At 37.5% G+C, this 23327-nt stretch overlaps 3 protein-coding genes and 2 long non-coding RNA genes across 5 annotated transcripts; 1 reads left to right on the top strand and 4 right to left on the bottom strand.

The window, feature by feature from the left end:
- The first annotated feature begins 7102 nt into the window (after window positions 1-7102).
- Window positions 7103-10125, top strand: LOC145821727 (uncharacterized). The gene is made up of 4 exons (XM_082918285.1): window positions 7103-7336; window positions 8871-9194; window positions 9348-9863; window positions 9949-10125. Exons 1-4 carry the CDS (start codon window positions 7103-7105, stop codon window positions 10123-10125), a joined length of 1251 nt encoding a protein of 416 aa, XP_082774411.1.
- Window positions 10126-16783: 6658 nt separating this feature from the next.
- On the bottom strand, window positions 16784-19620 carry LOC145821085 (uncharacterized). Its single transcript, XR_014363129.1, has 3 exons — window positions 19536-19620; window positions 19364-19447; window positions 16784-17097 (listed from the first exon to the last, which is right to left on the bottom strand). It is a non-coding gene; the product is annotated as an uncharacterized LOC145821085 (long non-coding RNA).
- Window positions 19621-19691: 71 nt separating this feature from the next.
- LOC145821084 (uncharacterized) lies at window positions 19692-20197 on the bottom strand. The gene is made up of 3 exons (XR_014363128.1): window positions 20172-20197; window positions 19990-20076; window positions 19692-19889 (listed from the first exon to the last, which is right to left on the bottom strand). It is a non-coding gene; the product is annotated as an uncharacterized LOC145821084 (long non-coding RNA).
- Window positions 20198-20211: 14 nt separating this feature from the next.
- LOC145821726 (uncharacterized) lies at window positions 20212-21448 on the bottom strand. Its single transcript, XM_082918284.1, has 4 exons — window positions 21246-21448; window positions 20967-20996; window positions 20628-20868; window positions 20212-20547 (listed from the first exon to the last, which is right to left on the bottom strand). Exons 1-4 carry the CDS (start codon window positions 21446-21448, stop codon window positions 20329-20331), a joined length of 693 nt encoding a protein of 230 aa, XP_082774410.1. The 3' UTR covers window positions 20212-20328.
- On the bottom strand, window positions 20965-22480 carry LOC145821083 (uncharacterized). Its single transcript, XM_082917676.1, has 3 exons — window positions 22387-22480; window positions 21094-22306; window positions 20965-20996 (listed from the first exon to the last, which is right to left on the bottom strand). The coding sequence occupies exons 1-2, from the start codon at window positions 22456-22458 to the stop codon at window positions 21656-21658; spliced, it is 723 nt and encodes a 240-aa protein (XP_082773802.1). The 5' UTR covers window positions 22459-22480; the 3' UTR covers window positions 20965-20996; window positions 21094-21655.
- Window positions 22481-23327: the final 847 nt, after the last annotated feature.

The raw sequence follows: 23327 nt of genomic DNA, 5'->3' as shown, positions 1-23327 counted from the left end.
TTGATTGTTTTAGATATGCGGGACTTTGACATAATTCTTGAAATGGATTGGTTGGCAACCAATTATGCTTCTGTTGATTGCCGAGGCAAAAGGGTAGTATTTTAGATTCCTAATCAACCAGAATTTTTTTTTGTGGGTAGTGGAGTTAGCATTCCTCCTTTGGTAATCTCAACTTTGCAAGCTAGACGATTGTTGAGGAATGGTTGCGAGGGTTATTTAGCATCTGTGACATATACCTATGAAACTAAATTGAAGTTAGAGGATATTCTAGTTGTAAAGGAATTTCCCGATGTTTTTCCTGAAGACTTACCGGGGTTGCCACCAGATAGAGAGATTGAGTTTGCCATCGAATTGATACCCGGCACCGGTCCTATCTCTAAGGCTCCGTATCGGATGGCCCCAACAGAGTTGAAGGAACAATTAGAAGAGTTGCTAGATAAGGGCTTTATTAGGCCTAGTGTTTCTCCTTGGGGTGCGCCCGTTTTCTTTGTGAAAAAGAAGGATGGTAGTTTTCACCTTTGCATTGATTATCGAGAGTTGAACAAGGTGACAATTCAAAATAAATATCCTTTGCCTAGCATAAATGACCTATTTGATCAATTGCAAGGAGCACAAGTCATTTCTAAGATTGACCTTCATTTTGGTTATCATCAGTTGAAGGTTAAGGTGAAAGATATACCTAAGACAGCCTTCCGAACTAGGTATGGGCATTATGAATTTTTAGTGGTACCGCTTGGGTTGACCAATGCGCCTGCAGCTTTTATGGATTTAATGAACAGAGTATTTAAACCTTCTTAGACCAGTTTGTGGTAATTTTTATTGATGACATTCTTGTGTACTCGAAGAGTAAAGAGCAGCACGAAGAACATCTGAGAATAGTGTTGCAGATATTAATGGAGAAAAAATTATTTGTTAAATTAAAGAAGTGTGAATTTGGCTGGAGAGTGTATCATTTTTGGGTCATGTGATATCTAAAGATGGGGTGTCTGTTGACCCTAAGAAAGTGGAGGCGGTGGTAGAGTGGAATAGGCCTACTAATGTCACAGAAATTCATAGCTTCTTGAGTTTAGCAGGATATTATAGAAGGTTTGTTGAGGGATTTTCCCGAATTTCTATGCTTTTGACTCATTTAACACAAAAAGGGGTTAAATTTGAGTGGTCTGATGATTGTGAGAAGAGTTTCCAGGATCTAAAGAGTCGATTAGTGTGTGCTCCAGTACTTATAGTTACATCCGGAGATAAAGGTTTTACCATCTATAGCGATGCATCAAAGATGGGCTTGGGTTGTGTCCTGATGCAGAATGATAAGGTAGTGGCATATGCGTCTAGGCAGTTGAAGCCATATGAGCAGAATTATCCTACCCATGATTTGGAGTTGGCTGCCATGGTGTTTGCATTGAAAATCTGGAGGCACTACCTGTATGGGGTGACATGTGAGATATTCACTGATCATAAAAGTTTGAAGTATATTTTCACTCAAAAAGAATTGAATATGAGGCAAAGGCGATGGTTGGAGCTATTAAAGGACTATGATTTGACTATCAATTATCATCCAGGAAAAGCCAATGCAGTGGCGGATGCCTTGAGTAGAAGGACCCAGAGTAATTTGGCTACCTTGATCACTGACCAAAAGAATATCTTGGAGGACTTGCGAAGGCTGAATATTGAGATTAGATGGCACAACCATGGAGTGCAGTTGGTAAACCTTAGAGTTTAACCGACATTGATTGATAGAATTAAATATGCTCAGGGAAGAGATCCTCAGTTGCAAAAACTTAAGGCTAAAATGGAAATAGGGCTACATATGGAATTTTGTATGCATAAAAATGGAACCTTGAGATTTGGAGAGAGGTTGTGTGTGCCTAATGATTTGGAGCTCAAGAGAGAAATCCTGAGAGAAGCTCACAGTTCAGGATATACTGTACATCCAGGGAGCACTAAAATGTATAAAGACTTGAAGAGGAACTTTTGGTGGAATAATATGAAGAGGGAAGTTGCTCAGTATGTCGCTCAATGTTTGGAAGTTAACAAGTGAAAGTTGAACATCAGAGACCTACAGGTAAGTTACAACCTCTTCCTATTCCCGAGTGGAAGTGGGAACATATTACCATGGATTTTGTGACAGGGTTGCCTAGGACCCAAGGTGGTAACAATGCTATTTGGGTTATCGTTGATAGATTGACCAAATCTGCTCACTTTCTAGCTTTTAAGGTAGGGTTCTCCTTAGAGAGGTTTGCAAAATTGTATATCAAGGAGATTGTGAAGTTGCATGGTATTCCGGTGACCATAGTGTCTAATAGAGATAGCAAATTTGTATCTATGTTTTGGAGGAGTTTGCATACAATTTTGGGTACTAGTTTGAATTTTAGCACAGCCTTTCATCCTCAAACTGATAGACAGTCAGAGAGAACTATTCAGATTCTTGAAGACATGTTGAGGGCTTGTGTTATTAATCTCGGAGGTTCTTTGGATGGGCATTTGGCCTTAGTGGAATTCTCTTATAATAAAAATTATCATGCAAGCATTCAAATGGCCCATATGAGGCTTTATATGGACGGAAGTGTAGATCACCTATTTGTTGGGATGATGTAGGCGAAAGGAAATTGTTAGGGTCTGAGATTGTGCAACAAACAGTGGACGAGATCAATCTTATTAGAGAGCAACTTCGCATTGCATAGAGTAGACAGAAAAGTTATGTAGATAATAGGAGACGCGATTTGGTGTTTGGGGTTGGAGACCATGTGTTCCTTAAGGTGTCTCCTATGAAAAGAGTAATGAGGTTTGGTGTTCGTGGTAAATTAAGTCCTAGATTTGTTATAGACCATTTGAGGTTTTAGATCGAATTAGAGAGGTAGCTTACAGACTTGCCCTACCACCTTCACTAGTTAGAGTTCATAATGTCTTCCATGTTTCGATGTTGAGAAAGTATATACCGAATCCCAAGCATGTGATTGATCATGCACCGTTGCAGTTTAAGAAGGATTTCCTATGGGGAACACCTTGTAAGAGTTGTTGATAAGAAGGAGCAGGTTTTGAGGCATCGAGTCATCCATTACGTTAAGGTTCAATGGAGAAAACACTCGGAAAGATAAGCTCCTTAGGAACTCGAGGTTGAAATAAGACAAAAGTATCCACAACTTTTTGAGACTCCAAGTATGTCAAATTTCAAGGACAAAATTTCTTTTAAGGAGGGGAGAATGTAAAACCCAAGATATTTACAGAATTATTTTTTGATAGAGTAATAATTAAAATAAATTGTATGGGTAATTTAGTAATCTTAAGAAGTAGGTTTTTAACCCTTTAAAAAAAAAAAGGAAAAAGGGTTTTATATTATTTTGTTATCACAATTGCGCAAAGGATTCGAGGGAAGCGGCGGTAGGAATTGAGGGGAGCATTCTTGATGCTCATTGATTAAGGTACCTTTCTACACCATTGTTTATTATATGTAAATAGATCAATAGGCAGACTAAAGGTGATGGAAAAGAAAACCTGTGGGGATGCCTAATGGATGTATGGTTCAACGTGTATAGTGTTTTGTGTAGGTTGATGATAAAAGTGCAATCTATTATGTGGGTGTAGTTTTGAAAATAGAGTTTGGTATATTAGATAAGGTGTGTTTGACTATTAATTTGGAGAATTGATTTGGTATTTCTTGAGCTTTTCATACATACAGTGGGTTTTGTGGATGTGGGAAAGACACAAAAATATTAATTTATTTGAGGTTCTAATTATTAGATTTGTGTGATTAAAGTGGTGGAGCTGAGTGTTTGGAGTTAGTGTTGGATTATTGTTTTTTAAGCATTTGAGGTAAGTAACACTCTATCACTGTTGGTTCATTTTTATTCCTACTGAATCGTTTAAAATTATAAATATTTATTTACAGCCTTCATGTTCTCTTAAAATAAAATATGGGTCAAGTATAAAACAATATTGAATATTATTATGAAAATTATTTGAATATTTTGTGAAACTATTCTGAAAATTGTACCAAATGTTTATTCTGAAAATATCGAATATTTTATTTAAAGTTGTGTGTTGTTTGAATTTTGAACATCACTCTAGTCTTACTATGATTTGGACCCTAGCCAATGGGGGTTGTTTATTGGCACAGAAACTAGTTTCTTTTGGGGCTTTACCACCGGCCTATGTGTGGTTCTGGGCCTTGTCACGGACTAAGTGACCGTAGTCACCAAGACTTGGGTTTTGTGAATCAAATCATTCAACCATCTGAGTATCGAACCATCGATTTGAACAACGAATTTACTTTAAATTATCTTGTTGGCTTTTCAATTAAAATGTATTGTACATTGTTTATTTTTAGCCATGAAACCATCGTACAAATAATTGTTCATTTATTGAATTGTAGAAAAAATTATATTTATTGGTTATCGACTATTTTTTTTTTTTTTTTTTTTTTTTTGTATACTTGATCCAGCTAGCAGTGATGTTTAGTTGTTTACTAGGCTGTCTAGCTTACCCTCATTTTATTTTATTTTTCCAGATTCTAAGGAGTAGAGCTGAGCGGGGTTTTTATTTGTGGGAGTGCCGAGAGTAGGACTACGATTTTAAGTACTTGGATTATTATTTTGTTAGTGGATTATATTAGTGGACTTGGTCAACAATTTCATATGATAAGAATTATCTATTTTTATGGATTTTAGCATTATGATAAATAAGGATTTAATTTGAATATTTTACATTGTTAGTTTTGTGTTGGACTCTTAGCCTTGCATGCTCACTTAAATGAGTGTGCGGCGTTGTCGCGGAACTTGGGGCGTGACAAAAATTTATTGATGTAAGGATCAAGTACAAGGTACAAAACATGATACACTAATAGAGAAAAGGGAAATGCAAGAGTTGGTGAGAAACCAACAAAAGAAAAACAAACAGACCAACAAAGCTGAGCAGACCAATCACTAGCAGACCAACATCACAACAGCAGCAAGCATAACTTTCAACTGAGTGTATCATATCAGCAGACCAAAACAGAACCAAAACCAGCAAAAGACTGAACCAAAACGCTGCATTGTTGGTCTGCAGACCAAACAAAGCAGACAGCTAGTATACTGCAGCTAGCATAAGACTCAAAAACCAGCTGGATGATCAAACTGTGCCTCCGATCTGTTTCCACTTAAAGACTAGATCATCCACTGTGTAGGGGAAATCCTTGACTGATGCTTTGAGCCAAAGGGCAGTTCTAATTTTAATGAGTTCAAGCAAACCAAAAAAGTTGGGTAGAGCCTTGGAAAATACACAATCATTCCTATGCTTCCAAAGAAACCAAAGAACAACTAAGGGGATGGCTCTCCAAATTTATTTGTCATACTTCTGAAAATTCCCACCCATCCACCAATGAAGCAGACCAGCTACTGAATTTAGAATGCATCATTGAAACCCCCATTCTTGAATCACTGCAGACTAAATAAACCAAGAGAAAGGGCAATGAAGCAAGACATGAATAGCAGATTCAGATTCAGAATTACAGAATGGACAGAGAGTCGAAGTACTGCTATCAAGTATGCCAATCTTATGCAAGAATTCTGAAGATTTCACTCTGTTTTTCCAGGCCAGCCAGCAAAAAAAGGAGACTTTGAGGGGGCAATACAGTGCTCCCAAACATGCTTGCAGATTCTTAGATTAGGGCCAAGAAGGGAGGTACTATGAGAATATAGACCAGACACAAAGAACTGAGTATGGCCTGCAGCATCATTAGACTATATCAGGCAGTCTACACTTTCATTACACAAAGGAGGAGCTGAGGATAAGACCATAATCAGACTAGCTTCTTCAGCCAATTCCCAACCATACAACTATCTTCTATGAGGAAAGTTCCAAACACTTGAGCTGGTTTTCCTTGCAAAGAATTGGTGGAGAGAGCCTTCTTTATCAGTTGAGAGATTAAAAAGAATTATCTATTATTCACACAAGGCAATAAAATTGTTCATCTTTGCAGTGAAATTTTTAGACAAATATGATGTTCATCTTCTATTTCTATTTAATTTCATATATACATATATGTTATATATCCTTGCATATGATAGATTTAAAATATTGAGTAGTTATCACAAGTGTGCGGTCTAAGGTACATTAGAAAACTAAGGTTTAAAAAATATAATCCCTTTTATTTTGGAGATTAGGTAACAAGGCCTTTATGTATTAGGTATTTGAGACTAGTGTATTTATCCTGATTTCCATTTCGTTCAATCTTTATTTTAATACTAATTGCATAAATAATAAATATACTATTAATTTAATTGGTTGATAGGGCTAATTAATTCTCTTCAGAACAGTTATTTTCCCATCATAAAGAACGTTACATTTTGCATTTATGTTTATTACTATGAGATTGAATAATGTTATATCGCTTGATTGTGTGCCATCTCAATTAATTTAGAGACAAACTTAACTGCCTAAATTCTTATATTGGATGGTTTCATACATAAATTATACTTCCTTAGACTTTTACTTCCATTGAAATATTTATTTAGAGCTGGCACACTCACATGCAAGTTACTTTCTATATATTCTTAAAAGTATGTTAATAGATGTGTGGTGGTTTTGTCATTTTGGATTGTGATGATCAGTATTGTTTTTGTTATATTGGTGGTCTGACTGTAGAATGAGGAAGATGAAAAAGAAGTTATGGAGTGTAATCTCATTTGCTATTTTCTGGTCCATTTGGAAACAGAGGAATGATTGTGTGTTTAATGGGGTGCAGCCTAATTTTGAAGTTTTATGTGAAACCATTAAGGTACGAATTGCCTTGTGGGTTAAGTCCTCAGTATCTTCTCTAGCTTATTCTGTCAATGATCTGGTACATAATCTGCAACAGGTTAGAAGGTGCCTGGGTTAGTAGGAGAAACAGCAGCAACTTTTACCTATCATTGCCTTGGTTTATAATCTGCTTTATCCTGGTGTGCAGCAGCAGCAGTAGTTTTGGTCTAGCCCTGGTTCTTGGTTTTGCTTCCTTTGGTTCATAATCTGTTGTATGAAGTAGTGTATCAGAAATGGAGGTTGAATGCTATGGATTGAGTCCGGTGTCCTGCAATAGATGCTCTGTTTAGTTGTTTTGTTTGGCACCACCAGTTGGCTCTCAGTTTGAATGTTTGGTTGTTTGCTGCTTGGAAGTGTTTGTTGGGTGGAGTTCATGGCAGCAGGGTTACTAGCCACTGGTTTCTTGTGTGATGCTGCAAAGGGCTTAGGCTTTCTGCAGAGGGTCATTGGTCACTGGTTTGTTGCTGATGCAGAATTTTTTGCTACTGCTGCTGATGTGTTCTTGTTTTTCTGTTTTTCTTTGGGTGCTTTTAATTGGTTTCTCATCAATCATGGGTCAAGTGTTAGCATATGACTGTGCTTCCTTTGCGATGCTAACCTAGTTGGGATTGTTGAGGTTAGCTATGATGCTTTTTGCATTTCCCTTCTTTGTTGATGTAAATTTTGCATGTATTGTGCCTCTTTTCATCAATAAAGCTTTCATTTTTTTGCTGATAAAAAAAAATTGTCTTTGTTATATATAATAAAAAGAATTTTTTTTTTAAAAAAAAAAAGAAAAGAAAAGGATTGGAATGTGGTGATAAGTTATTTATAAGTAAAATTAAGTTGTGTGACACTTTTTTAAAGAGGAGGCATATTTGAAATATTTTTCAATTTTTATACAAGTGTGAGTAAGACAATATCTCTTGGGAAAATGATTATTTGTGTATTAGCTTTATAAAGATTTATAATGCAAGGGTGAATGAAGTTTTTGTATAGTTACAAATTATTATTTTGTGAAAGGGAGAACAAAGGTTATTTGGTGGTTTTTCTAAAAAGATTATTCGTGGTTTTTTTTTCTAAAAAGAGGGAATAAGGAGTTTGAGAAGACGGAAAATATTTTATTTAAAACTCCTATTGTAGGCAAAGGAAATGGAAGAGAAATATCGGTGGTTCATAGTATATGAAAGGACTACTGGTTATAATGTGTAGTTCTTAATAGTAGGCTATTAATTACAAAAAATTTATGATTCCTAATAGTATGGCTATTGGCTACTTGGAACAAATATATTTGACAGATTCAATATGTTGTCTCGGTTCGAAAAATATAAGGACCACATTTGCTTAGTGGGTCTATGTTGCCTTGATGAAAAATTGAATATATTTGCATGATGAGTCCGATTAAATGTTTTTACAAAGCGAGTCTCTAAAAGAATTGTGGCGCGCAATGAATAAAAAACTTTATTATGAGATACTCCATGTGATGGAGAAATATACTTTATATGATATTGAAGCTTGAGAAGTTCAGAATATTTATAATTTGTGAAGTCAAATTTGAGGTAAATTCGAATGATTTAACTTGAGGAGTTATTGCCTTTGGTTTAGCGATGCTAGTCCATATTTATATGGGAAAAGTTAGAGATCATAAAAAAAATTTCATGAAAGTGATCATAAAAAATTTATGATCCTTAGATTACCTTAATTAATGTGTGGTGCTTTATTCTAAGTGTAATCCAAGGTCACAAAGCTTTCATGATTACTTTCATGAAAAGTTTTTCATGATACCTAACATTGCTGTATTTATATATCTCAAGGGAGATGGACTAAGCCCTAAGAAAGTCACTAAGGGAGTAACCCAACCTTTGTGATTGGCAATCCCGTGAAAGAACAGGGCTGAGAGTGCATATGCAAAACTTAAAAGACAATTGGGTTCATGTCAAGTCTCATTTCAGGTATCATTTGAGAAAATACATAGTCTGCTTGAGTTGCAACACATTGATATCAAGGCTTCATTTGAGAAAAGTCTAACTATTGTGCAATATCAATTTAAACCTTCTCAATTCAGGGAGGTATGAGGTAATGTGTCTATCTCTGCATTGGAGTATTTTCTTGTCGAGAGTAAGAGAGCCAATTCCATTGGTATTGATGTTGAAGCTTGTGGATGCGTCCTTCGCCACACTCATGGTTTACCTTGCGCCCATGAGATTGCTGACTACATCAGACAAGATCGTCCTATACCACTTGCTACCATACACTCACAGTGGAGGCAACTTCATATCTCCATATGCAAGAAAGAAGAGGACACGGAGGTGACTTGTCATGCAAAAGTAGAGTTGTTTGTGAACAAGTTTAATGAAAGTGATAGAACTATGCGGTTGGAGCTTTTGAAGAAGTTGAAAGATATTGTATATCCGGGAAGCACTTTTCTTGTTGAGCCGGAGGTGAAGCCCAAAACACGTCCTCAGGATCATAAGAAGATCAATGTTTCTACCCGTCGTGACCCGTGTGCATTTGAGTTAGTGCAATTTGGACATGATTCCTTCTCACCTAGGGACACTTAAATCACTACATTAGCTTCTACTCTGCAAACCAAGAAGAAGCGACCTGTTAAGGGAAAGGAGAAGGTGAATCTGAAAGGGAAGGCATACATTACTAGAACAGTGAAACCTGGTGCATATGTTGATGCTTTCCCTGCTGGGTTGAAACCATACATTAAGTTTGTCAAGAATGTAGCTACAGATGGGAATTGTGGTTTCAGGGCTATAGCTGCTTCAATTGGTCATACAGAAGATGATTGGGCTCAGGTTAGGCATGACCTATTGGGTGGGTTGCACATACACAAAGAGGAATACATTACACTTTATGGGTCCTATGAAAGGTTTAAAGAATTGACAAGCATATTGTCATACTTTGAAGACAGTCCTGGATACTTACATTGGATGACTATGCCAGACATGGGGCATCTTGTTGCATCGTGCTACAATCTTGTGTTATACAACTTGTCTTTACAACAATGTCTCACCTTTTTACCTCTTAGAACAGTGTCAGTACCTCAATATGATAGACGTGAGATTGCCATTGGGTTTGTCAACGGAAATCATTTCGTCCAGGTATAACAGAAACTTATCAATTGGGTTTGTGCATGTACAAGAAGTTATGAGGTATGACCACTAAGTCAATTGATATTTGGTGCAGGTTTTGTTGCAGTCAGGCCATCCAGTTCCTCCTATTGCCACTAATTGGAGAAAATACCGTCACCCTTGCGCTGTCGACTGTGATGATGCATATGTGCGTCGCATTCAACATTTCAAGGACATTATTCATGATAATGTAGCTACTCGAGAGACTTTTGATGTTGTTGATGTCGCATGACACATGTATGCATTTGACAATGTTAGAATTATGGAAGAAATTAATGGATGTGTTTTTGATGTTGATGTGTTATGTTTTGCAATGTGGATTGAATGTTATCGACCATTGTTACCATTCCATTGTAATAAGAAAATATCATTTAGAAAATCAACGACCGTTGTTACCATTCCATTATAATAATAAAATGTCATTACAATGTCATTACAATACCATTGTTGCCATTCCATTCTAATAAGAAAATATTAACCACTGTTATCATTACAACAATGTCATCTTACAAAAAACACCAAAAAAATTTCATCAACTAACAAAATAACATGTCACGAATCAGCTGTATGCCTATGCCTAGGCCTACGACTGTATGTCAATGTCGAGCTAGGTCCAGCAGAACTAGGTCCAGCTTCGTCAATGTGCTGACCTTCAAGGACATGCGTCATACTCTCGATAGCCTGGTAAAGTCGATAAGGATGTCGAATCCCTTCCTGATAACCAGCGTCAATAATAGGATGTGAAATCTGCAGTGCATGTGCAATACGCTGCATTTGAAAAGAATATCACATTTTAGGGAACATATCAGAAAAAAAAAAAAAAAGTAAGCTACATATGCATAAGAGAGGATAATAGATTACATCCGCATGTTCGCTAAAATCCTGATGGTCATGGACACGTGGTTCATCAGTGTGCTTGACATATAGGTGCGTGATATTCTTATACCAATCCATGTAACCTTGTACACATTGCCAAGGCTGACGAACTGGTGTGCTCCTCTGTTGCTCAGATAACACGTAGTTATCCCAAGCTTCCCAGATCCTATCCAAGTATCTGTACATGACTGTATATCGTGCAGGTATGTTGCCTCACACACCACGACTGGGAGCTAGCGGTGCATCTGGAATGGTTTGAACCCTGCCAAACTGCCTCAAAACTCTATCTGGATGATAGGGTTCAACAACGTCTAAGCACTTTAAGCATCCATGGTAGAACGTAACCGGGTTACATGGATGCCGGTCTCTGCAGCTGTGGTATGGATCCCAAATAACCTGTAAACGTAAAGTGTTTTGGAATTAAAGTACATAAAGGGTAAGATAAATGGAATTGTTAAAATTATCACAGGATGAGTAAACTTACATCAGTAGCTACCAGACTGTCAAGCTCGGCTTGAAAAGATTTCAAATGCTCAATGGAGGAACTCGCCTCTCTCCTAGATGCCCAATGGTACACGTGTGGCATGTCTTCATTGTAGCCCCTGTTCTGATGAGGTCGGAATGCTCGGAAGTGCTCATAAAGCCACGCCTCCAAAAGAGTCATATAACCACCCATCTTCTTAACCCCAGATCGGCTAGCATACCCCAACTGTCTATGTAAAAATGCTAATGCAGCAGCACCCCATGCGTAAGTTTGTATGGATCCCAAATCCATCAATAAGCCAAGGTAAACAACGGGAACCCTGCCGCCACTCTTGTCACTGAAGAGTGTACATCCCAACAGAAACAACAAATAAGCTCTAGCAGCGCACTGTATAGCCTCTTCGGGGTCTGAATTTGTGACACCAGCAAACTGACTTCGCAACCATTCAAGCCTAACTGAATTGCCACCAGCAGAAGAAACCTCTTCATGAGCTGCACGTTCAGTAATCCCCAAGCCATAAACAAGTAATGTAACTCCATGATGATCTGTCACATCTGGTATGCTGACTGATTTGCCTACAATGGGAAGGCCAAGAATAGTGCCAACATCATCCAGGGTCAAGGTCATCTCAGCAACTGTCATGTGAAATGTGTTCGTCTCAGGTTGCCATCTCTCAACAAAACTGGAGATTAGAAGCTTGTTGACGAACCGATAAGTGCAACGAGCTAACTGTGACAGTCCAGATGCTCAATAATGGCTTTGAATCTGGTGTTGTTCTCTACTAACCACCATGGCCATGCAAGGATCTTGGAAGAGTGATTATGACACTTTAGGGGCCCTTGTTCCTACAACACAAATGATATCTCATTACAAACTACCATACAACACATGCACAAAAAAAAAAAAAAAACTCATATACAAATTAATTTCACTTTTATTGAGGAATGTTTACCTCCCCGTGCCAAATAACTGCAGCCACATGACTATTGAAACTCCGTAGTATTGACGGATCAGTCAGTCCACCTGGAAAAGCATGAGTAAGGTACTCTTCCTGGATAGGAGGAGAATCAGGTACGGAGGTATCCTCCACAGCAATGTCAGGCATATCATAACCTTCAACTCGTCTTTGGCTTCGGTCCCGACTTTGACTGGCACTGGGAATATCATATTCTACCGAAACTAGATCACGACCTCGACCACGACCTTGGCCTCGTCCTCGCCCACGCCCTCGTCCCCGTTCATGGTCTACATCCAATTCACGACGTCGTCTATTTGAAGCAGTAGGTGGGACACGTTGTTGATATTCAGAATCCATATTATCTGCAAAAAATAATAAGTGTGTGTAATGAGTGTGTATGTGTAAATAAAGAGAGTGTGTGTAAATAAGGAGAGTGTGTGTAAAATTAATGAGAGTGTGTGTAAAATTATAATACGTGTGTGTAAATTATAATAAGTGTTTTAAATTATAGTATGTGTTTTAATTAAGAAGGGGCAAAAAAAAAAAACCTGTTCGGAAGTTCGAAACCGAAAATACATATTCTGTTCGGAAGTTGAAATCCAAAAGAAAAACATAATTTCGGAGGTTGACTGTTGTCCAAATTCAATTTTTTCGGAAGTTGACTATCGAAACAATGTAACATTTTCGGAAATCTACTGATGAACATATTGAATTTTTTCGGATTCCTACGTCCGAACACATTGCTATATTTCGGTTAACCAGTTCCGAACGACGGTTCCAAATCAAAAACTCTACATTCCAAGTGAAAAACTCTACATTATAGATGAAGATGAGGATTAAATAGGAATGATGATTCAAAAGTAAACTCACCTAATGAGAATTGAAAATCTAATGGAATGTTTCAACGGGATGCACACCTAGGTTGCACACGGTAATGAGATGGAATGCTTCAATGAAAATCTAAAGATGTGCTTCAGTTTGAATAGATGCTTCAGCTTCTATGTGATGGAATGCTTCAAGGTTGAAGATGTGCTTCAAACTCAATAGGTGTGTGTATTTGGGGTCGGGTGTGTGTGTGTGTATGAGGGTACATTTGGAACTCACCGTGTGTGTAGTAAGGAAATTAATTAGGAATTAATTTTTTGGGCGTGTGTAGTGAGAAGGATGTGCAAAGAGGAGATTAGGTGTGTGTATATAGAAGCTCCCTTATCTCTCCATTTGTGTTCCACCCCTCCCCATAGACAATAGTCCAATATATTTGGGATTAATAATCAGGTGCAAAAATTTTAAACCAAACAATAGACTATTAGTCTAGATGAACTAATAATCCAATCTCATCCCTCAATCCCTCAAAACAAACACTACCAAATGTTACTATTTCTTTCAATTGGGTAGTGTCCGAGGGCTTATACCATAGATAATTGGTACAACTATCTCCTACAACCTTAACCAATAATACTGGCTAGAAGCCTATAAACCCGGCCGTGCCCGTAAAATCAATAATGTCAACACAAAATTCGAAAATCAACTAAGTATAATAAACACACCTGGTTACTGCATACTTAGTTAAAGCTAATTTTTAGAAGTTGAACATATTTTGAAAAAACTCGAACCTATTTGAAACTTATCCAACCAATAATAATAATAATAATAATAATAATAATAATAATAATAGAAGTTAAAAAATAAAACTCTAATCCAAAAAATCCCATTTTTCAGCACTCGAATTCTTTGTTTAGATCCTACATAGGACCCAATTATCCAATTAGAACGCAGAACACACCAATCAACAAAGCATAATAATAATAAAAAATGAGAATCTATTAATTTTAATCAAGAAATTGCCGTGAACAATCTTCATATTTTGGGTTTCCATTTTTCTTGGGAGGTTGGTTGAACTAATTCAATTTTCTTATTTATTTATGTATTTGTTTGATTTCTCTTGTCCAAACGATATCGTTTTGGTGAGCGAGCCATCTCAACCCTTGATTTCATTAGTGGAATAAGCGTTGTTCCCTCACCAATCCATTCCACCAGATCACTCCACAGAATCACGGTTGAGGATACGAACACGCCGTGAACCCCTTTGTTTATGGTTATCCAATGACGATGCAACACGTGTTTAATTTCATTGAGCTTTTACTTCAGCTAACTGTTTGATCTTAAGAAAAAACTGGGCGAAAATGGGATCCGGTGATGTTATCTTCATTATTACTCCTGTTGAAGCCATCGATACATGGCCTGAAAAATTGATGAGTGTTTTTTCGGCATCAACTGACGCCGGCAATGATGACAGTGAAGTAGAGAGCTTCAGGGTTCAAAGTAAGAGGTCCGCTATGAGTGTGTGTGGTGTAGGACAATCTTCACTGTATTTAAAAAGATTAAATTTTATTGTGTACAAAACAACTACTAAAATATTAAGAAATAAAGAAAATGAGAGAATTTGTTTGATTACAAAAATCAAACTTGAAATAAAAAATAAATAAATAAAAATAAATTTTATTTTTTTACAAAAATAAAATTAAAATCTGATTTAAATAAATAAAACAGAATAATAAATTAAACAACTTACTTGATTAATTTCTTTAAATAATTATCAAATCAAGTCCAGTGTTTGACACTGTGTCCTTAAGACAGATTCGTCCTCTCCACGATGCTTTCAGAATTTGGACGTCTATCTCTTAGGATAAAATGATCTACTACAAACAATAGCAGCACTACAAATTGTTTACATAACGAACACACTAAGTGTTTATACTCTCTCTGACAAGAAAATAATGCAGCAAAATGACGAGGATGTTTGCAGAATTATGAAGGACGAAAATTTGAGTTGCAAAATCCAAATAAGGACTGTCTTATTTTCAGTAAATAATTACATCTAAATTTTCAGTAATCTAATATTCAGTTTTACAATTCAAATCTAAATTTTCAGTAATCAAATGAGGGCTGTCCTAAAATTCGAAACTACAACTTTGGCAAAATCCAAAGTGTTATATTTCATTTTATCAAAATAACCTTCTACATTAATAAGCTATGTTTTTTCATAAGGATAACTTTGATAATTTAAAAATATTTTATTAAACCGAATTATTTTCTCACCAAATCCTACAACTTTTGGTGTGAAACAAAACATAAGTTTGGTGAGAATACTTTTCTCATCATCTCTCTTTATTTATCATAATTTCTTACTTACTTAACCATCCAAATCAGTAAATGGCTTTTTTATTCTCACAATTTCTTTTTCTTTTCTCACCAAACCCTTTCTCATCCAAATGGAGTGTAATATATGAAAGCATAACCATTTAAACTATGCTCAAGCTCCTTCCATGCCCAAAATTAATGAAAAGTCATATAAATAAACAAATTTTGTAGTTGATTTTCTTACTATTAATCTCAAAAAATAGAGTTCCACTTGTATTTATCATTGAATTATTAAATGTTTTCATTTATATTAAAAAAAAAAATGTCTTCGTGTATATATGCGTGTATTTGGGCCACCCTAAATTATTGGAATCAAAACATGCTAGTACAAAAGAATGGATTTATGCTATGTAATAATTGAAATGAAATCAAATATTCCTAGAATAGAGAATACAGAATAGAGATAGAATAAAAGGATAACATAGGAAGGATATAATTAGTGGCAGCTGACTCAATAATCTCTCAATCCACCGTATTTGGGTCGTGTGCACTACTTTGGATAGCTTAAAATACACAAAAGATTCCTTTTAATTATTTTATAATGCCATGTCATCGAATGATCAACCTCTATTAGGGGAAAAGGTTATGAGATCTGCCACATAGCATCAAATAAATTTCATTCAAATTCTACCCTTATATGGATCTATATAATACTGGCGAGTCCAACATGTATTATGGGAAACGGAGTTATTGCTGTGCCCAAAGGCACAACCGTCTAGTTATGAGGGTTATTGAGAGTTTATCTCGGGCATATATTAATGATTTAAATAATTATATTATAAGATTCGCACTACCATAACAACAGTTAAATATCACAATAAAAAAATTTACAAATATCCATTACAAAAAATTCGTTTTTTTGCGACGGTAAAATACCATCGCCAATACCAAAGAAGCCGTCTCAAATGTTTTTTTGCGACGGTAAATTGCCTTTAGCGACGGTAGTAGGGGGGTCGCAAAAGACGGGGTAGCTAAAGGTCTTTAGCGACGGTAAACGCCGTCGCAAAAACATTGGCGACGGCAAAGATGCCTTTTAGCGACGGCAAAATGCTGTCGCAGTAAAGATGTAAAAAACTGAAGTTTTTGAGACGGCAGTAAAATACCGTCGCTAATATGGTTATTTACGACGGGAAAATACCGTCGCAAAAGGGTTTATTGAGACGGTAAAAAATACCGTCGCTAAAAATGGTTATTTGCGACGGGTTTATTACCGTCGTTAATACTATTATTTGCGACAGAAAAGTAAGCCGTCTCTTAAAATATTATTTGCGACGGTGATAGTACCGTCGCTAAAGGCCTTTGTTCATATGGCCAATATCATTGGCGACGGCTATGCTACCGTCGCAAAAACCTGTTTCTAACAAAAAATGCAATTTTAAAATTATTAAAAATATGCAAATTACCTGTATTAAATAAAAATAACTAAAAAAAATCGATAACTATATAATAATATAAAAATTCCTGTATATAAATAAAATTTCATCCTTAATTAAAGTACTCTTCCATTCATAACAACACATCATCAAAATTATCCAACCACATAATTTTACAAAATACATACATAATGTTGTTCACAAATCTAAATAATGTAAATCAAAAATAAAAGTTTTCTTCATAAACAAAAGTCCGTCGCAATCTTCACACAGCTGCATTCCACAAGAAGCAAACTGCTACTCAGGAAATATCTGAAAATAAAAAATAAAAATAATTAGTGACAATATAATTATGTATTAATATTTTAATTAAAAAAACATAAAAAATTATTTATTATATAATTACAAAGATAGTTAAGTAAATAATTTTAGCTAGATAGAAATCCGACCCTAACTCCCAAACCAGAAACCCGATTCAAGTCTCATCTTCTCCCACAACTCTCTCGTGCCTAGGCGATCATGTGAGCTAAGTTTCGTGCTAAACCGACCCCTTTTGGTGATTTTGGAGCGTCAACATCTCGAATTTAAGTTTCTTAAGGAACTAGTTTGCCTAAACCGAAATATGGCTCTAACTCCCAAATCGGGAAACCGATTGGAGTCCCGTCTTCTCCCACAAGTCTCTCGTGCCTAGGCGGTCGTGTGTGCCAAGTTTCGTGGTAATACGACCCCATTTAGTGATTTTCGAGCATCAACACCTCGAATTTAAGTTTCTTAAAGAACTAGTTTGCCTAAACCGAAATATGGCTCTAACTCCCAAACCGGGAAACCGATTGGAGTCCCGTCTTCTCCCACAAGTCTCTCGTGCCTAGGCGGTTGTGTGTGCCAAGTTTCGTGCTAATCCGACCCCATTTGGTAATTTTGGGGTGTCAACACCTCGAATTTAAGTTTCTTAAAGAACTAGTTTGCCTAAACCGAAATATGGCTCTAACTCCCAAACCGGGAAACCGATTGGAGTCCCGTCTTCTTCCACAAGTCTCTCGTGCCTAGGCGGTCGTGTGTGCCAAGTTTCGTGCCAATCCGACCCCATTTGGTGATTTTGGGGTGTCAACACCTCGAATTTAAATTTCTTAAAGAACTAGTTTGCCTAAACCGAAATATGGCTCTAACTCCCAAACCGGGAAACCAATTGGAGTCCCGTCCTCTCCCACAAGTCTCTCGTGCCTAGGCGGTCGTGTGTGCCAAGTTTCGTGCCAATCCGACCCCATTTGGTAATTTTGGGGTGTCAACACCTCGAATTTAAGTTTCTTAAAGAACTAGTTTGCCTAAACCGAAATATGGCTCTAACTCCCAAACCGAGAAACCGATTTGAGTCCCGTCTTCTCCCACAAGTCTCTCGTGCCTAGTGGGTCGTGTGTGCCAAGTTTCGTGCCAATCCGATCCCATTTGGTGATTTTGGGGTGTCAACACCTCGAATTTAAGTTTCTTAAAGAACTAGTTTGCCTAAACCGAAATATGGCTCTAACTCCCAAACCGAGAAACCGATTTGAGTCTCGTCTTCTCCCACAAGTCTCTCGTGCCTAGGGGGTCGTGTGTGCCAAGTTTCGTGCCAATCCGATCCCATTTGGTGATTTTGGGGTGCCAACACCTCGAATTTAAGTTTCTTAAGGAACTAGTTTGCCTAAACCGAAATATGACTGTAACTCCCAAACCGGGAAACCGATTGGAGTCCCGTCTTTTCCCACAAGTCTCTCGTGCCTAGGCGGTCGTGTGTGCCAAGTTCCGTGCCAGTCCGACCCCGTTTGGTGATTTTGGAACGTTAACACTTCGAATTCAAGTTTCTTAAGAAATTAGTTTGCCTAGAGTGAAATCCGTCTCTAATTCCTAATCCGGGAACCCGATTGGAGTCCCGTCTTCACCCACAAGTCTCTCGTGCCTAGGCGGTCGTGTGTGCCAAGTTTCGTGCCAATCCGACCCCATTTGGTGATTTTGGAGTGTCAACAGCTCGAATTTAAGTTTCTTAAGGAACTAATTTGCCTAAACCGAAATATGGCTCTAACTCCCAAACCGGGAACCCGATTCGAGTCCCGTCTTCTCCCACAAGTCTCTCGTGCCTAGGCGATCGTGTGTGCCAAGTTTCGTGCCAATCCGACCCCATTTGGTGATTTTGGGGTGTCAACACCTCGAATTTAAATTTCTTAAAGAACTAGTTTGCCTAAACCGAAATATGGCTCTAACTCCCAAACCGGGAAACCAATTGGAGTCCCGTCTTCTCCCACAAGTCTCTCGTGCCTAGGCGGTCGTGTGTGCCAAGTTCCGTGCCAGTCCGACCCCTTTTGGTGATTTTGGGATGTTAACACCTCGAATTCTAGTTTCTTAAAGAACTAGTTTGCCTAGAGTGAAATTCGTCTCTAACTCCCAAACCGGAAACCCGATTGGAGTTCCGTCTTCTCCCTCAAGTCTCTCATGCCTAGGCGGTCGTGTGTGCCAAGTTCCGTGCTAAACCGACCCCTTTTGGTGATTTTGGGACGTTAACACTTCGAATTCATTTTAGCTTAGAATGTAAAGTTACATTTTATACCTGATCTTCTGGTGGTGGTGTATATGGATTCTCGTCTTCTGCAGATTCCCTAAATGCCCGGTGGCCACTCGATGCATCAGGAGCCTATGATAGTCAACGCATAATGTGTTAATCTTTTATACATAATGTTGTGTGACAATTTAACTATCAAACAATTTAATTTATATCGAACCTGTCTGTTAGGATCCACACTTGCCCCCTGTGACACAAACGCCATCATCTCAGCTCTCAGCTGCTGTAAATGTGTAGAGAACTCTACTCTCATCTCCTCCCTCAGCTCCTCCCTCAACTCATCCCTTAGCTCCGCACGAACTTGCTGGGTGATCTGAACAATAGTCGATGGCTGGGGTGCTGACTGTGATGGCCCTGCACCATCTTTATACACTGCTCTCCGAGGCACAGTTCTCCCGTATGTGCGACAATATCCATGATTGTCATGACCTATCAACTCATGGAAAATGGCATTCCTAGCCTCCAAAGTCCGACAATCCTCAGGTAGCATAGAGAGTTGGCCATTAAACTCATCCTGTATTGAATAAGAGATACAAGTATATGCCAAATTAAGATAGTTAACACAAAAAATAAAAAATAAACTTTACATACAATCAAAGGTCTTTGGAAACTACCAAGGTCAGGATAACCTCTGGGTCATCTGCTCTACGTGTCATAAGCCAAACATTCATCTTATCAGTAGACTCCCCCTTATTGGTCATCTACATTTTTTTAGAAATATGAAAATTAGAATCCAAATAATTTCTAAATATACAATGTTTATTTATATACAAAAATAAAACAGTAAAATATCAACCTCATGCCGTATCTGAGCGAAAGTAGTATGCCCTGTGGTATGAGCTATGCCGTGAGCTCGCCGATTTTTAGCGTTCCTAGTTGCAATTTTCTATAATAGGTTCAACAAATGTAAGTATATAAATATGATTTGTATGTTTACATATCATACATATAACTTATTTGTATACCTCAGCATCGGAAGTACGCCAATACTCCACAAGTTCTTCCCACTGGCTTGGCACAATGTGCAAAGGAACATCATCCTTCAGATTAGGATCTTCACTTCTTGGCTTGAAATACTTACACTTAATCTTATTCTTGTGATCCTTCCATATGCTGTTACAGTTTTTCATGCAGATTGGCTTGTACTCCTCTGGACATATATTCAAATTGTCCTATAAAACACAATTTCAAGGTTTAAATAATAATAACACAATTTTGGAATTTAAATTTTTGGACAAAAATATACTTTTACCTTCACATCCTTCCAGATAGCATCAAGAATATCATCAGGCACAGTGTTCCAGTCAAGAAAAGTAAGAGGAACAATGTTACCATTTCGCACAATAATGCCAAGTTGAGTAGTTAACTTAGACACGTTATCTCCTATTGGACAGTAATTTTCATCAAATTGTATGTCCAATTTGGCACCGGTACCCCACTCCCTAATGCCCTTGGCACATCCTCTACCACGCCTACTTGAGGTTGATGAAGAACTAACATGACGTGTGAGATACAATAAGAATAAACAATATGCAATGATAATAAACAAATGCAAATTTAAATAATGTCAATACAAATCAATTTCTTATACCTGAGTGAGGCTGTGAAGAAGTCGAAGGATCTGAAAAATACAATGAAAATAAACAAGTTATATGTAATGAGAACAAATAAATATATATTTAAATAATTTTCATACAAATCAAAGCAAATTTATATACCTGCGGATGGCTCATAAGCCGATGACTCTAGTCGGGATGATAGCTGCTGCGGTGCCACTGATGGTGGACGCACCGATGGTAAGCCTAGAGGCTGAGTAGCTGATAGCTGGTGTGGTGCCACTGATGGGGGTCGATGCGGTGGCACTAATGGCCCCTCTGATGGTGCTCGCTGTGATAGCTGAGTAGATGATAGCTGCTGTGGTGCCACTAATGGTGGTCGATGAGGTGGCACTAATGGTGCTCGCTGTGATGCCTCCTCTAATGGTGGCACTAATGGCCCTTCTGATGGTGGTCGATGTGATGCCTTCTCTGATGGTGGTGCCGCTGATGTCCTCTTATGTACCACGTCGGACATCATGCGCCGGGGATGATCAGGTTTCCTCTTCCTTCCCATAATAATCTGCAAGCAATATAACATTAATTAGAAACATAGATAATGGTTTGTCATCAACTATAATATGACATTAATTGAACTAATACAATTACAAAGACAAAGTAAATTAAGAAACTGATGATTAACTACAACCTTGGCCTTAACTGAATTACTGATGTTGATTAAATATCAACCTATTTGAACATCAACTGTTTCCCCTTCTGCGGCTTCCCTCACCCAACCAACTTCTTCATCACGAAGCATTATATTTTCTTCCAATTGTTGGCTCATATATGGCTCAATTTGTGGATCAGTCGAACTCATATCAAATAAACCTCTTTGAGACATCTTCACCGCCACTTGCCAGTCTGGTTGTAACGGGTCTGCAACATACCAAACTTGCTCTGCTTGGGATGCCAAGATGAAAGGTTCATTACTAATTCTATCATCTCGATACAACAAATGATTGAAGTTGACTAACGTGAAATTGAAGACATCTTGTATCTTCCCGTGAATGTTGTCAATCCAATCACACTTAAACAACACATGCTTCTTCTCATTGGAATATCGAATCTCAACAATATCTGTCAATTGTCCATAATAGTACACAGACCCCACACGAGGATTCTTGTCTTTCCGACTAGCATAACTTATAGTATCTGCCTTCAAAGCCACACCACAATTTTGTGTGGCTCGACGGTCATCCATGGCCTTTACTCGATACCGAAACCCATTCATTATATACCCGTTGAACCTCCTTGCCAGGTTATGAGGACCATTTGCCAATACAGTAATCTCTTCAGAAAATGTGACATCACTAGTCCTTCGCAAAGTTTGAACCTATTTTAAATAATAAAAATTGTAAAATTTAAAATATAGTTCGACTTAGGTAAATAGAATATGTAGATTTAAATACATACATGTTCCTTGAACCAAATGTGAAAAGTTTCAAAATGTTCACGCCGAAGCTGATGATCGTCAACACGAGGCATTTTGACCTTAAGTTCTTCAAGGTGTTTGCTGTGTAAATTGAATTTTTATATAAAAACAAAATTTGGTTCAAAATTCAATGGAATATAATAAAATATTGAGTGACTAACATAACTTACTTTATGAATGGTTGAACCGCGACTGTATTGAATAAGACATACCGATGAGTTTGTACCCAAGAAGTGTTATCAAGATAAAAGCTTGTGATTTCACCAACAGCACGACCTAGATTATCATCACCACTGTAGTTTCTCGTGGGTCGATTAGATTTAGTTTCCACATCATTGAGATATTGTGCACAAAAATTCATGCATTCTTCCATAAGATATCCTTTAGCAATTGAACCTTCTGGACGAGCTCTATTACGCACATATTGCTTCAAAGTAAGAAGATACCTCTCAATTGGATACATCCATCGAAATTGAATCGCTCCACCCAATAATGCTTCGTCAACTAGATGTATAGGCAAGTGCTCCATTATATCAAAAAAAGCAGGAGGAAATATTTTCTCTAGATGACAAAGTGTTACGGCGATACGATCTTGAATATATTGCAAATCTGTTGCACGATTGACTTTGGAACACAATTGTCTAAAGAAATTGCTCAATTCAATCAAAGGTTCAATTACATTCTTCGGTAACGATCTTCGAATGGCCAATGGAATTAGTTGTTGCATCAAAATATGACTATCGTGGCTCTTAAGACCCCCAATACTTCTATCATGTAAGCGTACACGACGCGATATATTGGATGAATACTCGTCGGGAACTCTAACTTCCTTCAATACTTTCAAGAACAAATCTTTCTCATCCTTGGTCATCGTGAATTGTGCCGGTGGTAAATAAGCTTTATTCGACCCTCTTAATTGCAA

This window comes from Camellia sinensis, chromosome 3, assembly GCF_055761805.1.
Source record: "Camellia sinensis isolate YWXY chromosome 3, ASM5576180v1, whole genome shotgun sequence".
Taxonomy (NCBI): Eukaryota; Viridiplantae; Streptophyta; class Magnoliopsida; order Ericales; family Theaceae; genus Camellia; species Camellia sinensis.
Note: the sequence above shows the minus strand (reverse complement) of the source record. Positions and strands in the feature narration are given on the sequence as shown.

Excerpts from the sequence above, each read along its gene's own strand:
- LOC145821727 (XM_082918285.1), top strand. The coding sequence starts at position 7,103 with ATGTTTGGTTGTTTGCTGCTTGGAAGTGTTTGTTGGGTGGAGTTCATG. Across the intron at positions 7,337-8,870 it reads TCATCAATCATGGGTCAAGT|AGTAAGAGAGCCAATTCCAT; the intron begins GTTAGCATATGA and ends TTTCTTGTCGAG. Across the intron at positions 9,195-9,347 it reads CTTTTCTTGTTGAGCCGGAG|AAGAAGCGACCTGTTAAGGG; the intron begins GTGAAGCCCAAA and ends CTGCAAACCAAG.
- LOC145821726 (XM_082918284.1), bottom strand. The coding sequence starts at position 21,448 with ATGTCCGACGTGGTACATAAGAGGACATCAGCGGCACCACCATCAGAG. Across the intron at positions 20,997-21,245 it reads CAGCGAGCACCATCAGAGGG|ATCCTTCGACTTCTTCACAG; the intron begins GCCATTAGTGCC and ends TGTATTTTTCAG. Across the intron at positions 20,869-20,966 it reads TTCTTCACAGCCTCACTCAG|TTCTTCATCAACCTCAAGTA; the intron begins GTATAAGAAATT and ends ACGTCATGTTAG.
- LOC145821083 (XM_082917676.1), bottom strand. The coding sequence starts at position 22,458 with ATGCCTCGTGTTGACGATCATCAGCTTCGGCGTGAACATTTTGAAACT. Across the intron at positions 22,307-22,386 it reads ACATTTGGTTCAAGGAACAT|GTTCAAACTTTGCGAAGGAC; the intron begins GTATGTATTTAA and ends TATTTAAAATAG.